The sequence below is a fragment of the Lytechinus pictus genome, chromosome 7 (assembly GCF_037042905.1).
Source record: "Lytechinus pictus isolate F3 Inbred chromosome 7, Lp3.0, whole genome shotgun sequence".
NCBI classification, from domain to species: Eukaryota; Metazoa; Echinodermata; class Echinoidea; order Temnopleuroida; family Toxopneustidae; genus Lytechinus; species Lytechinus pictus.
In genome coordinates this window covers 2,970,224-2,988,089 of record NC_087251.1, presented here as the reverse complement: position 1 = coordinate 2,988,089, position 17,866 = coordinate 2,970,224, and the positions used below count along the sequence as shown (strand labels likewise).

The window sequence follows — 17,866 nt, the reverse complement described above, 5'->3', positions numbered from 1 at the left end:
CGGTTCAGGAAACCAGTCTGGAAGATTGCTTTGCTAGCGTTCCCATTTGATCACACAAAAGTGGTTTTCAAAATCACTTCATGTAGAGCAATCTTGTTGCTATGGGAACACTCTCAGTGGGGTGCCACATTTCGCGAAATTAAAAACCGCAGCGTAGGCAATCTACACACAGGGTGTGGAGTAGCGTGCTCAAAATGTGCGAAGATCGCTTCCCGAAGAACGGTTGTGTCCTCACTTTCGCTGAGTCTAGTTTAACGAGGCAAAGCGATCTTTAAAACTACATCGCAAGGTGGTTTTATGAACTGGTTTGGAAGATCACTTCGACCGTTCTCATTACACGTTAAACTAGTTTCCACTAAACTAGTTTTAGGAAGGTAGTGAGAACGGTATCCTGTCTTTCTTTTTTTAATATGAAGGAATAAGGAATATCTATTCCACTTGTGACAAATCAGAATATAGAACACGTTCTAGTAACATTATAAATATAAATGTTCAGTATTCACAGAGCTTTTGTTCTAACATTTTAAATGATTATGAACTCTATAAATACAAGATTAAAAAAAAAACAATATTGAATCTTTCTAAATGCATAGATTTTAACACCATTCTAAGAAGAACAGGCAATCCCAAATATTGTCATTAATCCTTCATTTTTGTTGTACAAATAATAAATCAAAGCTTTGATAATAAATACTCCATACTCCATAAATCACATGAGATTATACCAAATGCCTGGGATGTCAAGCAATAATCTCCCCTTTAATCCCAGTGGCTTAGTCAAGGCTATCTATCTCCATTTTCATCTTCTTCAATCCCACCTAATAACTATAGGCAACATTTAATCCTCCATATACAACAATGCATGACTGCTTCCTAGCTAGTACTCTGGCAGATTCCAAAGCAATAGAAGGTATTCTAGTATTATCTCTAGATTGCATCAAGAATAAAACTCCAACACATTTAAGTTTGGAAAAGAACAATGGTTCAACAACCCTCTCCCTAAATAAATGAAATAAAATTTGATTTTTAGTTTTGCACAGTCATTTTATTTATTACTGGTCCTCAAAGTCTCACATATATTTCAGTTCATTTGCATAGTTTCCCTCATGATCAATGCCAACGTATAAATGCTTGGATAAGCAATTCTCCTTTGAAAGAACATTTCAAGCACAGAATCATTTGAGTTGATTAAATTGGATTGCCTCAGCTGGTCATATGATATTCATGATAGCTTTGTATTCTCCAATAGACCAGTACTGGATGTGAGTTGTCAAAGTAATCAAGTATGGTGGATTATGTTAATGTGTTGCGCTGACCCTAAGCTGGTACAGACATGGAAGGGTTATTTATGTATTCCTCATGCAGTAATTGAAAATTGGGAATAGGCTTGCAACCCGAGTGGAAGCAATCTACATGTCAAGGATTCCGCCATGTATTGGATTTAGATTGGACAGTTTGGACAATGCAGTGAACATTGGAAGTGGTGTTATCTTGTGAAATGAAATTATTTGTAAAGAAAATGTACACTTCATAAAGGGTGATTTTATCATCATAATCACTGTGATCATAACCGCAAACATTGATCATTTTGTCACTTAAATAGAAACAGAAAAGTAAAACAGCTTTGAAAGATTAAACCCTTTCATATGAAGCACATACAGAATCTAGATTTTATTTCTCCTACAAAATTCTTGCACTTAGTTATGGCCTAGGCCTATATGTTCCAAAAGAAAGCTATAAAGTTTCAAGAGTTAAATTACAATTTATATGAATGTTCAATCATACTTCCTCCACAAGAGTACATGTACCTTAAGTCACTTGAGAGACTGTTACATTTAAACTAATACCATGTGAAAAGGAATTATTCACTTAGCTAAATTCCAGCTTAAAAAAGCCATTCACAGAATTTTCTTATCCACCCAGTAGGAATAATTCTTGGGCAAATTGGATCTAAGTTGTCTGAAGATATATGTAACATCATGACATTACATAATATATTTTGTACTCCCATACATGTACAATGTACACCTTTGAACAAGAAGACAGGGTAGACTACCAGTAGTCGCCATATGCTCCCAAGGTTAATCTACTGCTGTCCAATAGCACATCTTATCTTAATTCAATATAATAATTTGAATATAACATTATGATAATATCAGGTTCAGCAAGAAGGTTCTTACTGCAATTGATTTACACAGCACCTATGACCTTCTTGCAGCAACTCAACAGGAATCTGAATGTAGTAATCAAGGACCATAATGGATTGTTTAATCCTAGTAGGTCCATGATTTATCCAAGGATGAAAAGGGGTACTGTCAGCTGAGTGTGTGCTGCTGAAGCCTCTTTCTACATTTGAAGGGTCACACTCAGTAAGAAAAGGAACCTGTCATTTGCACATATACTTTATTTGAAATTGGAAAAAAATATCATTATCAATAGACTTCGGTAATCATACCTCAGAATTATATTATACTTTATGAAAAATGTGACTAATTAAAGCAGAACACCCTGTTATAACTTTAATGAACACCACATCCTATCATTTCATCAATGGTAATATCAATAGCATTCTATGGAGTCATACTTGAGGATTACTAGACCTATTATCAAAATATTCCTGTCATCTTTTTTTAACAAAAAGAAAGCAACCCTTGCAAGTTCTGACATGGGTTTTATATCTGTATTTTCACTTGAATGACAAGTAAACATACATTTAAACACCAACCTGTGCCAACAATAAGATGGGAAATGGGAGTTTGAATTATATACATGGGTTTCGAATGAAGATTGACAAACTAATAATGTTTGGGATTTTTCTTTAATGTCAACAATTAGATGGGAGTTTAAATTATATACATGGGTTTCGACTGAAGATTGACAAATAATGTTTGGGATTTTCTTTAAATGTGAACATTTATGCTGATCAAAATCAAAAGACTTTACTTTGTCCCAAGATACAAATAATGCAACTCATAAGGAATGAGTTATTCATTCATCATCACTCCATGAAGTAATCTACGATGTAAGATTCTCAGCCTCTAAACTGACCTGTAATAATGTCTGGAAGCCAGATTAGCAGGAGGTTCTAGATTAACACATTCAATGCCACAAGGAAATTACTAATTCCTTGTGGATCATTAACTACCATATTAGCATTGTCAGATGAACAATACTGTGTTTGAAAAAATGATAATTTTGATTATCTGACTGCCTTTACAATACTCTGCAAGTCATCTTCCCATCCTAAATTCTCAGGGGAGTGATTATAACATGATACCTATGTGCCGCGCCAAAGTCGGGGGTCCGGGGACTTTGGAAAGAAATCTTGATCTTAAAACAGGGGTCTCCGAAATGGCTCTTGGATCAACGATTGCTAAAAAATGCTCTGGAACTGACCATCAAACAGGGGTCTTCGGAACTCATTAGATAGTAGGCATAGCATGGTAGCAGCTACGTAAAAAATCATGCGTGCTTCTTGCTAGATTCATATTGGGCTATGCAAGCTAGCTGCGAGCACGGGGAGCTTCGGCGGCCAGGTGCAATGGCTCTGCGCCGATCGAGCTTGCCACTCCAGCTGAGTAGTTCATGATGGGCATGCATTGGAACGAGAAATCACTAATTTGAGGGTCAATGGAAAAGGAAAAAAAAGTAGGCTGAAAATGGGGGTCTCAGCCGCAGCAAATACATATCATATATTTATACTAAGTACACCCCCCCACATGCCTAAATTATGCTCAACTTGACATATCCCATCTTGATTTCTTTATAGAAATGTACATATGTGAAGATCGACAATGGAGTATTATCAATTATGACTTTCAGAGACAGAGGTACTTTGAAAAGAATATAGAATGATTGCATTCTAGGATCCATGGTGGATTTTCAAAAATTGTAATTCAGCTTCAGAGGTGCGTAATTGTCTGTCTTCCTCATCAAGGTTAAGTGACAAAAGCAATGTATGAGTCACTGATAGACAAGACTAATGCCCCATACCGATTAGTTCTTAGACCTAAATACAATTCTATTCAGGACAAAGCTTCAACCAAGTCCTTTGGAATATCATGGCTCATTTAGTTCCAATTGCATAAATGCATTCATGTATGATGCATCTATTCCAGTTTTACCACCACCTTTTGAATGATACGTGCCCCTCTGAGATCCATGAAGAGAATTTGATGTCACACTAACAAACTTACATTAACTTTTATTTGCAGTTCACACACCATGAAAAGTGTTCTCTCTTTCACAGGCTGGTGGATTGCTACTCATTTCATGATTGAAACATGGTTGCCTTAATAACATGACATAGACTGATTTTAAGTACCCAACTACTGTTATCTTGTCAAACAAAGCTATCCTTGGGATTCATTTTGTTCTATATTTTTGGTTTGCCACTCTGCCTACTTTAAATATAGGGTTTTTTAACGTTACATTTCTATTATTGTATACCAAAGTGATTCATGTTTGAATACATAATGAACAAAATGTTGGATGTCTCCTGATTAATTTTACTCTGTGGTAGTCCCATAGTACTCTCTATTAGTAAGTAATGCGCTGTTTCTATGTAGCATTGTAGCAAGCTATCTTTATTTTGCAACACAGATCAAACTGTTCACAACTTGGTTTCTAAATCTAGGCATCATAGCTTTACAAGGTAGATAGGTTATTCAAGATAATAAATACCTCATGTGAAAACTAAACTTAAATGCCATACAAATCTTAAAGACATTTTACGTAATTAATGAAAGGATACACCCAGTCAAGTTTGAGTTTCTCAGTTGGTGCAGGGTGCTTGGCATTGATATCATAATCCTCAACGTCTGATGGAAGATAGTTGGTTACAGGGCGTCCTCTTAGGTAGATGCGAACGTAGCCTTCCTCTATGTATATAAACAAAAACTTACAAGTTAAAATATGAGCATTATGAAGCTTGTGAAGCAGACGTTTTTTTGTACACATCTATTACATGTACACATTTTTCAAGGAGAAGATCTGAACTTTTTCTTTTTAATCTAAAATTCCTTTTTAAAATTAATCAAAATGGCAGCTTAAGATTGATAGTATTGAATGAATGAAGTGCAATGTAATGCATAGATAAATCCATGTTTCCCCCCATCAAATCTGCAATTACAAGACCTGAAATAAATACTGAAATCAGAAATACAGAATAGTAATTTTTTATATATGCAGAACATTGTAGGTCTTTTACACACTGTATACAGATTCATGATCATGCAATGGAGATAGATATTTTGATGCATATATTTTTTAAATGATCACTGTTTCATTAACAAAAATGTAAATGTAGTGGACATCTATTAGGACAACATGGTTTAGTACAAAACAAAAATGAAAACATGACTGACATGACTTGACAAAATGCACAAATACCTGATATGGGGCACAAATATTTTTTGATTTGTGCTTTTATCGAGCACAAATCCAAAGCAATGTATATATATTACGTTACATGCATTCTGTTTTTTAGCATACACCAAGGTACGTGTTTCTGGACAATGCACTATCACTACATTAAAACAATTCTTATTTATAAAGAATCTCTGTATTTCTAACAAAATTATTAGATTAGAAAATCTTTGTGTACAAATAATCTACTTGCATCTGTCATAAAAATCATCATTTTAGGTGAGGCGGTGAATATGTGTTTTGCTACGAGAAACTTATATATCTACAAAATGTGCATTACATATACAACACATTGTGACTGATATAAAATAATAAAATGTTCAGTGTTTGTGTTCAATATATGCTTTATGCTCATAATATTTCACATATTAGTTTGTATATCACAAGTACCAATTGATAGAAATACAATGTACATGTACCTGTATAAGAATGCTTTTTGACAGACATCAAAATTTTATTTCATAAATTTTTAGAATCTGTAATGTATTACATCATAATTTTCACTGCAGCATGTTGAGCATCTGAATAAGATAGAAAGTAAGCTATATAAATCTTATGTTTTATAATCATTCATTATCATTTCTCATTTAACTTAAATTGTGCAGTGCAGCACAAAGAAATTATAACAGACTTGAGATTTTAAGTATTCATTCTTTTAGTTGCACAATGTTCTCTTTGTTTCTTTTTTTCTGTTTGGTCACAAGTCCAGGTGAGGATCAAGGGTGGGTCAGAAGGTGCAGGAAGCCCAGAGCATCCTGTAAAATGGCACACCCCTTAAAGTACATTAATTTAGGAGTGATAAACTTTTTTTCTTTCTCTCTCTCTCTTTATGCTAGTCAAGTTTTTTTTTTTGGGGGGAGACAAAACTATCTCCATTTTGGACTGATAAGCCTTTTTTTTTTTGGGGGGGGCTGTTACTTTTGGGGGGACAAATCCACATTTGAAGTCCATACGATGGCAGGCTTACTTTACCAACTGCTCATAAGTCTTCCACAGGAGTCTGATAATTCCCCATCTTATCCGTAACAGTTTGCATGGCAACACTTGCATACAGAAACTCATATTGTAAGGTATGCACTTGAACTGAAGGACTACAGTATTGCATACTCAAAGGCATTGCAAATGTAAAAGGTCATGGGTTTCGGTAAAAGGGCTAACACAATTATGACTATATAGGCCTATATGAGGTCCACCCCTTTCTATCAGCCAAAGTTTTCAAACTGTGCTCCTAATTCTCATCCAGAAACTATCCCAAACAAAACATGTATGTTTTTTTTTTCTCATGGAGAGACAATTAACGAGCCTTATCGTGGGGTTTAATTTCCAGATTAAAATTTACATGTTAACTTTTTTTTTCAAATTAGCATATTCAGTGAATAATTTATCAAGCTAATTTGCAAGTGACAATGGCACGCTCTCAAATATTGGCACAGGATCATGCAGGATACCATACAATCGGAATGATTACCTGCTTTTTAAACAAACAATATTCCAAAACCCAAGAACATCTTTCATGCCCAAGTGAGAATTCATCAACTTTGGCTAAGGATAGGATTCCATAACGAACATTTGGCTGGTAAAGACTCACAAAGTATGAAAACCAAAGAGTAGGCACATGTTTAGAATATACACATTCATCAAAATTGTAAAATACAAGTTTCTCTTCAAAATTGTCTTTTTTATCTGATTTAGACTGATCTAGTATGATTTTTTTTCCATGTATTTGTATTTCAAGTCCATAAACACCTAAGGAGGAATGTCAGTATGTTTCTAAATCAAAATAAAGGAACTTTGTACCAACTGAAGGGTGTAAAGATAAGTTGAATCATATTTTCATACTGGTATGACAAAAACTCAAACTTTGATCCAACCACCACAGCACCAAAAAAAAAGTCTTCTCACAAAAGAAATCTAAATAACTTGCAAGTAGTGGATTAACCTTCCTTAAAAAAATATCAAATATAACACCTGCAAGGTTGCTTACAGTACTCAATTTTACAAGAATAATCCAAGAAACTATATAAATGCAAAACGAACATGTACAATATGATTTTAATATTGTCTATTGCTGGTATTGGTAATGACATTTACATTCATCATCAAGCATCTTAAAAATCAATAAGAATAACGCCATGGGTATAGTGTTCAGTCAAGCATTGAGATCATGGCCCTTACTCTCCCATGGGGAGAAAGGATGCAAGGTAGATGGGTGTGTGTGTGTGAATACTTGAATAATCAATATTAATCTACAAACTTGGCCTTGCCTCAAAGGGCTAGTGGCATTTACATTCCTTGAATATCACTGCACATGCGATTATGTATGAATTAAGTTGGACATGGACATTTTTTATTTTGAAATTTCAGTTATCATTGATGAATGAATAATTTCATGAAAACACATATACTTAAGGTAAAATTAATGGATGGAACAATAACTATTTTTCTTCAAATCTTATTTAATAAACTTTAAATTGGTCTAATTGATGATTGATATATTTAATATTTATTTGACATTATACAGTTGTTATTTTATAAGTATTTTCTTTATCTTCTGAATTCATTTTTTGAGCTTTCATTAGTCACTTGATATAGAGGTTTCATACTCCCTTGGTTGTAGGCTATTTCAGTATGGTAGTATATTTCCAGATGGTAGTTATCTACACCTGCTCATCAAGCATGAAATGACCATCACTGACAAAAATATGAACCTTCTTTCATTCAGGATGGTCTCTGTGTCTCATATCCAAGATGATTAGTATACCTCTCTGTTTCTAAAGTCTAAGGTATCTCTAATGGTGAAATGAATTATTGTCAGCAATACTCATCACAAACAGATGGGGTAAAATACAATAATGTGCGAGTTGTGAATGGAAGGGAAAATACCAAATTAAATCCTATACAGCTTCATGGATATCTTAACTCTACCTTTATGAAGACTATTAATGCAAATCATATAAAACGTAAAATGAATTATGAATGCTCTGGGGGTTGTATTCAGTCTTCCAAGATGTTATAAATAATGCACAAACTACAGAAACTTCATGGATGACAGGTTGATGAAAACATGCTCATTAATATTTGTTGCCTTGGAACAGATGCTTTGAATCTTGTGAAATACATGCCAGTAGTCTGAAAGTCAATCGTTCCGTCGCATAAAAATACAATTATTTGGCAAACATGTCTCAATTTTCTCAGTGTAATTTGTAGTAAAACATGAGGTGTGACAAAATTAACTGTAATACAAAATGCAAAGCTTCTCAAACTTCTTTTTCAACCAATACAAATTTCGAAAATCAAAACTACTACTTATGAAACTTACATGTATCTGTGTTTTAAATGAACTTCATATATTCAAACTGTGTATTTCTAAGTTGCTTCAAAAATTTACAGCTGCCTGCATATTTCTGAAAGGGGGGGGGGGCACGGGCCGGCTTTGCCCCCCCCCCCCTTGGGTCTGCCAGTGTATGAATTCATATACAGTGCACCTCGGTAATGGGAAATCATGTATTAGTATTGATATTTGACAACTTATATTTCTTGCTCTAAACATGCTAGATACTTGTCACATGCATCGTGCAGACTTGGTTCATTTTCCTGCACTTACCCTGGTTATATGTAGAATGGGACGCTATAGCAAGCAGGGTACAGCAAAGCAAATTTTAATGTCAGGTTAGACATATAGACAAACATGTACAATAATACATACAGGGCAATACATTTACTCAATTTATTCTACAGACAAATACACTAACACTTGTGGGAACATCACAAGCAGGAGGGGAGGTAGCATTTACCAAGGAAATTATACATGTACATATATATATGAAAAGGGTCATCACTGATACAATGCATATAAATATATATCTGGAATGGGAACATTAAGTTTCAATACATATATCAACTACAGAAAGGGTGAGTTGATGCATGCATAGGATATTCTAAACATTTAATTAGCACTACTTTGTCTTAGAGTGTATCCATCTACCAGCAACATTAAAGCCGTTTGAAACCATTCAACTTTCAAACTGCACTATTGATCTTTTAATAATCTCAACCTACATGTACATGTAATACCAGATAACTTTTTTCTTGCAAATTTACTAAAATGAAGTGCCCATCAGAACACTAAATGGTGCAACTTTCTTTTCTGAGTTAATGAATATCAACAAAATAAAACAATAGAGTTGATGTGTTTACCATTCAAATTTCAAAATGACAAATTATAAAATGAAAGTCCCTCAAAATTGTCTGTTCAAATGGAAGAGATCTTCTGAGACTCTACTTGCAATTTAGCCAAACTACAGGAGCACTCATATTTTTTTTTTCATTTTCCATTCATTTCATTAATGACTAAAAAGCTTTGACAGGATTAGCACATGCACTGTATTTGGAATTAAATCATTTTCTCTTTTTGTTTGCATATAAATTTATGTCTATGGTTGAAATCAAGTAATACGTAGGGCATGGTAATAGATAACTTCTACTTGTCCGCATCAACAAAACTGAAAACATTGTATTCCTGAAAAAACATGGTTATTTTCATCAAAACTACAGGAGATCTATACATTCAAAACTTAACAATCAATATATGATAAATGGCAGATCTTTGAATAAAAAAAAAACTCACCAGCATTATGCTGCGGCTCCTTTTGGAATCTAAACATGGATATAGAAATAGAAAGAAAATAGAAATAATAAATCATATTTACATACAGGCCTATAACTTTCATATTCCAGTCACGTTTATACTGCTAGTCTACTAGTATGTCATTTCCATCATCTCAAAATCATATCGCGTTTGAACCGCATTAATAATTACTTAAATAATTTTTATTGATATTTTATTGCCCATGGACAAATCAAATGATCATTAGTTTCCACATCATTGGTTGACTGTAAATGACAAATATCTCATTCATCAAGTATTTGTGAATCTCAAAAGTTGGTGGTGGGAATGCAAATAATAAATTGGTATGCTTGGCACCTGATTGTTGTAAATGTCAACTGAAAACCGTGCCAATAGAGATGGTGAAAATCCTGTATCAATATGGTTTGAGATCAAGAATGAGAATTGATAATAGTACAAGAAGTATTTTGGACCTTATGCCCAAGTCTTCAAAGTTTCTCAATCCTTGGGTGAGACAAGAATTAGGAAATTATTGAAATACAACACAATGCACAATAAGTCAACTCAAATACTGTATTGATTCGCTCAACTACGACTGGGAAATGTACACATGCGGTTAGGCTTACAGGTAGTACAGGCTTATTTAAACTGCAAATTCATCTCTAAAAAAATTTGTTTCCTTCTCTTTTGTAAACAACCCACAGGATATTTTCAGTTTTGATTTATGACATAAATTGCATCACTTTAAGTAGTACAAACTACAAAGCAAAGTAATGTAAGTAGGTACAGATTTTTTTCTCTCTTACTTTTGAATAATAAAAAGAGGAAACCTAAAATGCTCACCCATATTCAAGAAAATAATGAGATTGGGCTGAAATCAATAGATCAGAGCTTAAGAAAAGACATTATTTTGATAACATTTGAAAACTACAAAGTCCAAAACTGAGTAAATACAATTCTTTCCGGATTGTACAACTTACACCCACGGGCAACTCTTTGATGTCTGGAATAAAATGCTATATACAAAGAAAACTTATATACTTTGCTATGGTAAAATATGCACTTTGATCCTAACGTGTGGGATTATTGACATTGCCTTCAATATCCTCCGATTATGTGTTTTAAGCATTTTTGGTGGGAGTGGCATCTCCACGTGGTGAGAGAAGATTTTACTATTTGACTTTCATTCTATTAACTCCAATGGGGTGAATATAAAACATTTTAGATGTATTTCACAGATGAAAAGGGGGCGACATGACATTTGCTCCTCCGACATTTCCTCCGGTCTTACTACATGTACATGTATCTTAGAGGGCATATGGTCATGGATAGGTTTTTTGTTTCTGAATAATGTAAAGATATAGAAGATTAGGCTTCATTTAGTTTTGCCGGTTTAATAGGTTTTATGTTTGGCTTAATGTGCATATTTTCCATCGAAGCAATTGTCTCCCAAGCAAATGTCATAGAACCAAAAAAGGCATTGATATAATATCTATTCTGAATGGTTTTATTGCAAAATAATCAACTTGATTATATACATGTACCTCACAAATTACAGACTAAAATTATTGATTGACTGTCAACTAACACTCTTACAAATCAAGGATTAAAATAAATCCAGATTGGCTGTGAATAATGACCAGCCAAATTTTAGATTAAGTTTTACACCTTGTAGATTTAAATATAAATCTAAGAGATTTGAATCTAAATCTTTTGAAAATTTTAAAGTTAATTCTAAATATTTAAAATAAATCCAACTTTCTGCTGGTCACTATCCAGTATATCCACAGCCAATCTGGATTTGTTTAAAATCCTTGATTTTAAGAACGCAAATTAAAGGTCAAATACATAGCTCCTACAGTATGGTCAGGGAAAAAAAAAGTTCAAAGCTGGATCTAGTATTTTTAACTATTGGGCAGATGGGATTTTTTTTCTTTAGCTGGTTCTTTTTAGACAAGGTTTATTTTCACCTACAAAACCACAGCTCTTGCATGTTGTTTGAAAACTGATCATGCCGGAGTACCCGTACAGAATATAAATTGATATAAAAAAAGTATTTATGAAATTGTTTCAAGGTTTTGCACATTATATTTTTGCAATCAAGTTACTAATACTTCAACTGGAAAAATCAGATAAATGCATAAAACGATAAAAATAATAGTATGGAACTGTAAAGACCTAAATGTAAGATGCAAAACTATAATTGTTTTACATGTACTAACACACTTCCCTTGACAAGGCATGGCGGTACTACTTATTCATGCAAGAAATATTTTCAAGCATATTACAGCCATCATCCAGGCATAGAAGACCCCAGGGGTTGTAGGAGGGTCTGCAGAGAACGTCACCTACCAACGGGGTGAATCTATTGTGAGAGTCTGCAGCTCGGCCCCCTTCATTATTGATTTTCAGGTATCCCAGGGTCATTTTGTGTACAAAAAGTACATCAATCGATAATGTCCTTTTAAAGCTTTGGCTCTTTAAATTATGCATCAGAAACACAGAGGAGGTTGTAAACAAGTCACAGCTGATCTACAGAACTCATCATTCTGCATAAACACCTGGGGGAGGGGCTACTTCAAATGACGAGTGGATACCAGGCCTGTCCAAAGAAACCCATAAAAAGGATCTCTTTTTCAAGATTGGACACATAATAAAGGTGTAAAAAACACTAAAATAATGAAAAAGGGTATATATTTTGCTTGGAAAGTTATGTGTTTACGGTCAAATTTGCAAGGATATAAAACAGACTAAAATGAGTATAGGATGTACTTTTTGCCCAACCAAGCCCCAACACTACATATTTAGGGTCCGATTTGAGCAAGGTGTAACCCAATGTAAGTAAAGGTAAAGCCGACGTCCATGATCATGTCCGTGACATAACAGTTAGAATATTGTTGTACTTATTGTCAAGGGTACCATTTCGTTTCCAATACTTCATCTTGTTGAGGGTTGGGTTTCACATGCCAATACTTGTTAAGGGGTGCATTTTCAGAATATGGAAAATAATTGTTCAGGGTGCTTTCCCCTGGTATCCACTCAACTGCTCCCCTCCCCCGCTCCCCTCCCCCCTCCCGGGCATAAATATTGTGAGTTCTTAAATGACAAATAAATAAAAAATTTGAACATTTAAAAAACGGTGATGAATATAAGTAAAAACATAAATCAATAGAAAAAGCCAATGTCATAAACTTAAACGTAACTACCATCAGAATTTAATGAAACATTTAGATATTACTTTATAATGCTATTAATTTTCTTTGTGCTCATTTATAATTACCTTGAGAAGGTAATGAAAAGGGCTTTGATATATTTTTCATGCAAACATGTCTAAACTGAACACTTGAAAAGAAAGATCAATGCTATTTCGAGACTAGGATATTAATAATGTTCTACTTGTTGTCTTCATACAACATTGAAGTCGACATCTGTTGTCGGGTTAACTATGAAACTAATGAAAGTACACTCCACTGCCTAGAGCGTCTGCAATGAATAAAGGTTTTGTAGAGTAATATGAGCCGGAAGGTTTGGCTCCTTTCCTCTTCCTGGCTAACGTCCCTTGATCAGGAAATTGATGAGCAGAGCTACCTTTTGGTTGACGAGGTACTCTTCTTCATGTTCAATTCATTCATTGACACTTATTGCTTTGACAGACAAATTATGAATGCATTACTTCATGAATAAACATGTTTGGATCCTTCTGTAATTCTGTTACAGCCTTGGAAATTATTTAGTGAGGAAATTTCCAAACGTTTTGATAACTTTTTTTCTTGGTCTCTCCGAAATAAATATAATCCTTTATCAGATCCTGTTTGTATAATACAGGTACATTAATCATCATTATTGTACAGATTTATGTACAGACCATTCTTGAATGGAAGTACTTCTATAATTGTTATCCATTTGACCTATATTTATAGATAAACAAGTCACAAAAATGTTACATCATACTGCAACACTGAAAAACTATTGTAATTAATTTCTTTGCATGTTCGTATACTCTAATTGTTTTTTTTTAATGTAATGTGTATATACTTATTTATATTGGTGGAATAAATAATAATAGTAAAAATTTTTGCTATACAAAAACTGAACACAATTACTATCATTTTATCATTTTACTGTCCAATTAGAAATTTGCAAATGTTGCATTGCAATGTGCAATGCATAGAATAACAAATATACTGCACACTGTGAAGTTCAACATAATTATAGTGAATTCTAAATCTGACAAATAACAAACTGCACAACTTTGACAATAAATAACTTATCCATTATTTCTTTTTTTTTTCATTTTCATAGGTAAAATAGAATCACAACTTCAGAATGAAAGTAGGCCTATATGTACTTACATGTAAAAACAACTGGATAAAACATATTTAATGCTATGATAATAATCATTAACTACACTTTTAAAAAATTTATATGAAATTAATTAAATCATAATGAATATTTTAATAAACATAAATACATGAACCTCCCTGGTCATGATCCTTCCTGGCCTGTTGATGAAACACATCTTTACTTACCCTCCAGAGGTAGAACCAGAGGATCCTCTTCTGTCCCTAGGTGATAGATTCGTCAGGGAGGCACTTCTCCTTGATGAACCTGCACTGTGTGTGTCATCGGATCAAGAGCGTGTACTCAACAAATGTACCACATGGTACACCATGCAAAGCTTGGATACAGACCTCTTGGTATAACTATTCTCATTCAAATGCCATTTTGTAATTCAAAGTTTGAACATAGTCAGATATTCACACATTTTGCATGTATCATAGTCTGATATAATACTTTGTTCATTTTAACAAGTGCTCATGACACACAGCACACACCATACTGACTCACTTTATTTCGTGGTTATTTTAAATCCCTGTTAGAAAAGTCAGTATAAAATAATGGGTGTGAACAATTTTCTGAGCTGAAATAACTTTTTTTTCCCTTTTTTTTTTGGTTGAGAGCAATTTCTAGAGTATAGACTTTTTCCCCCAAGTTGAATTTATATAGGCTACTTGTAATTATATTTCAGGAGAATAGTTCTACCAAAAGTACAGTATGAATAGGGATAAAGCCTAAAGAGTAAAGGGGACAATGTACCGCAACTGACCCACAATGTTGACATTATGGAATGCATGGCAATATGGACTACCGACCATCCTTTACCTACCTCAGCTGATATCAATGGCAACCTGTGAACTCCTCACATGAATAATGACCCTCAACTCTACTTAAAAACCAAGCGGTACAATAGTGCACTCTTCAGCACCCTAAACTAAACATTCTTACACCTTACAGTTGGAGCATGCATGCCCCTATTACCATCCGAGCCACACAAAACGGTTTACTCATTTCTAATTTCTAGCATACTGCTTGATAAAATAATGTTGGCAAAAACTTCTTTTATATCACAAATAGAATATCCATCTTGGAAAAGAACTTGCCTCTTTCCACTTGCTGAGCCCCCTCGTGGGCTAGTGCGTGGTCGTCCGGTTCCAGGTCGAGCACTTGATGGCCGACCAGGGGTGTTAGGACGCCTGGGGCTAGCGCTGTTTGGACGGGCACTCGATGGACGACTACTCATGATTGCAATCAGTTGTTTCACTCAGAAAATCTGATTCCAATGAGATCAATACAACAACAGACCAATGCTTCACACTCCGTCAGTGGTTGTGCTCTATAATGTTCCAGAGTGACTTCCTAACTTATGCTCTATCCTGACAAACTTCACTTCCAACTAATTACTTCCAACGGTAATCAAGCTGAAATAGATTTCTAAGTCTAACTCACAAACTTGCAAAGTTCCCTCCAAAGATCTTATTCCAAGACTTTTCTCCTTTTTCCAAACTCTGCCTTTACTTTCTTTGACTAACACCACACCCTTGACACACGACAGCCAGCCCAGACGTTGGAACTCCACTGTACCCAAATTACAGTGAGCTCAGCACACATGTACACAATCCAAGCGAGTTAAACCCCGCCAAGCCAAGCCTACCCACTCAACCTTATCTACGCCAGATGACTGGCTGCCAATGAACATGTGACCAGATCCTTCCAATTACCCAGTGTATAGTCATAATCTAAAGCCCTGGGTTTAGTTCACAGTAAGCTATCTGCCAGTTCCAGCTCTATACACTATGTGCAATCAACTGTGTTGTCAAAACTTCCTATGAATCAATCAATGGGGCTCCCTCTATTGTGAGCTTACCACACAATGAAATTCTTCTCTTGTTTTGTTGTCAAACAAGCCCTCTATACCATTCTAACTTCAAGTTAATCAATCTTGATACTGAATAGATGAATCCCAACTGTTAACGGTTCAATGAATATTAGTAATCTTGTCATAATGTTGCTGATATATAAAGTACCACAATCTGAGTGGTATAGTGCTTCATGAAACTCTCAGTTAAACTTCATGGCCAAGTATGCTATGGCATGTGTTGTCGATCTTCCGGTTGATGCCCACAATCATAAAAGTTAAATATTTATAGCAAGTTAAATAAAGAGGATCACTCAAGAAGACACCTGTCCTGCAATGCAATGTCTCACAATGACGTTTCGAGCCAGATCTATGGCATAGCCCCTTTTCTGCTTTCTTTCTCGTTATTTTTTTTTCACTATTTTTTTAGAGGTGTATCAACATTATTTACACCAATTTTGAGAAACAAGTCCCTAAATACTTAACTGATTAACTGTGAATATCAATTCTCAGTGATGAAAAGCATATAATAACCATTATGCAATTCTGATTTTCAAAAATCAAGAAATATTTTTAAAATCAATCTCCTGCGAGATAAACAAGAACTCAGATTTTACATATTTCTAATACCATAAGTACACATACACTTTGATCCTGTATCTAAGAATTTTACCAATGATACAAAGTGAAATACCTCGTTTCAATCTTCAAGTTTGAAAATTTCTTACTCGTTTGCTAAGATCCATAGCATAAACAGTACAAAAATAAAATTATATCAAAGTAAACTCACTGACCTATATCAATTCTATATTCAAAAGTTTGGTGCCCATTTTTTGTTAAAATCTTTTCAAACTTTTGTATTACCACACATACCACACAACTTAAAGAAAGCAATTACTACTTTCATATCTAAAGGGTTAACTCATTTATTTTGACAGGTTATTGAGAAGGTAGGTTCACTATGGTAGCCATGCCATGCAAACCATTAGTCAACCTTGATGGGAGGAAGGTGGAAATATGGGATTAAAAACAAATCAAATCACAGAAAGTTGCACATACAAAACAAGCAATCTAAGTAGTAAAATGCAAACATTAAAAACATATTTGAATATATGTACTGATAGAAAGAGAATATATATTTTGAAAAAATGAAAGGAAATGCCAAGATTTGAAGTGGATATCCAATTATTTTTGGTGTTGTGACCGTTCACTACTTCACTGGAATGTTTCCCCCAAAAATGGATACAATGGTACATGAAGTTTCATTTCTATATCTTACTGCCTCTCTTGGAGATTAGTTGAGGGGCAGGGAGATCTATAGGGACTATAGAGGCTAAAGGTGGTTCCCCTAGACATCAAATATGGCAAAAGGGCCTTTCTAAATTTCCATAATGACCTTGAAATTCATAAATTCATTGAATATAAAGAGGATTTTAACAAAAAGCCATGAAAAGCATTCAGTTTGCAAAGCCCCTTTTCAGACATACTACTGTTTTGTTTGTTTCAGGTTTTGGAGAAAGGTAATACAACTCCACTTCTCTTTTTTGTTCTTTATTTCAATCAATGAAGCATTAATTGTTACTCTCTTCAAACCATGGCATAATTATGACATGCAC

General features: G+C 34.3%; 1 protein-coding gene across 12 annotated transcripts in view; it reads right to left on the bottom strand.

The window, feature by feature from the left end:
- The window catches only part of LOC129265606 (77 kDa echinoderm microtubule-associated protein), a 52,329-nt gene that overhangs the window by 20,965 nt on the left and 13,498 nt on the right, over nt 1-17,866 (bottom strand). For 6 of the 12 annotated variants that reach the window (XM_064101612.1, XM_064101617.1, XM_064101608.1 and 3 more), the window contains 4 exons: nt 14,584-14,667; nt 10,055-10,083; nt 9,032-9,055; nt 4,754-4,880 (listed from right to left, as the gene is read on the bottom strand). In XM_064101612.1, the coding sequence (XP_063957682.1) occupies nt 4,754-4,880; nt 9,032-9,055; nt 10,055-10,083; nt 14,584-14,667 (264 nt within the window). The remainder of the gene's footprint in view (nt 1-4,753; nt 4,881-9,031; nt 9,056-10,054; nt 10,084-14,583; nt 14,668-17,866) is intronic. The other 6 variants (XM_064101616.1, XM_064101607.1, XM_064101610.1 and 3 more) reach the window with 1 other exon arrangement.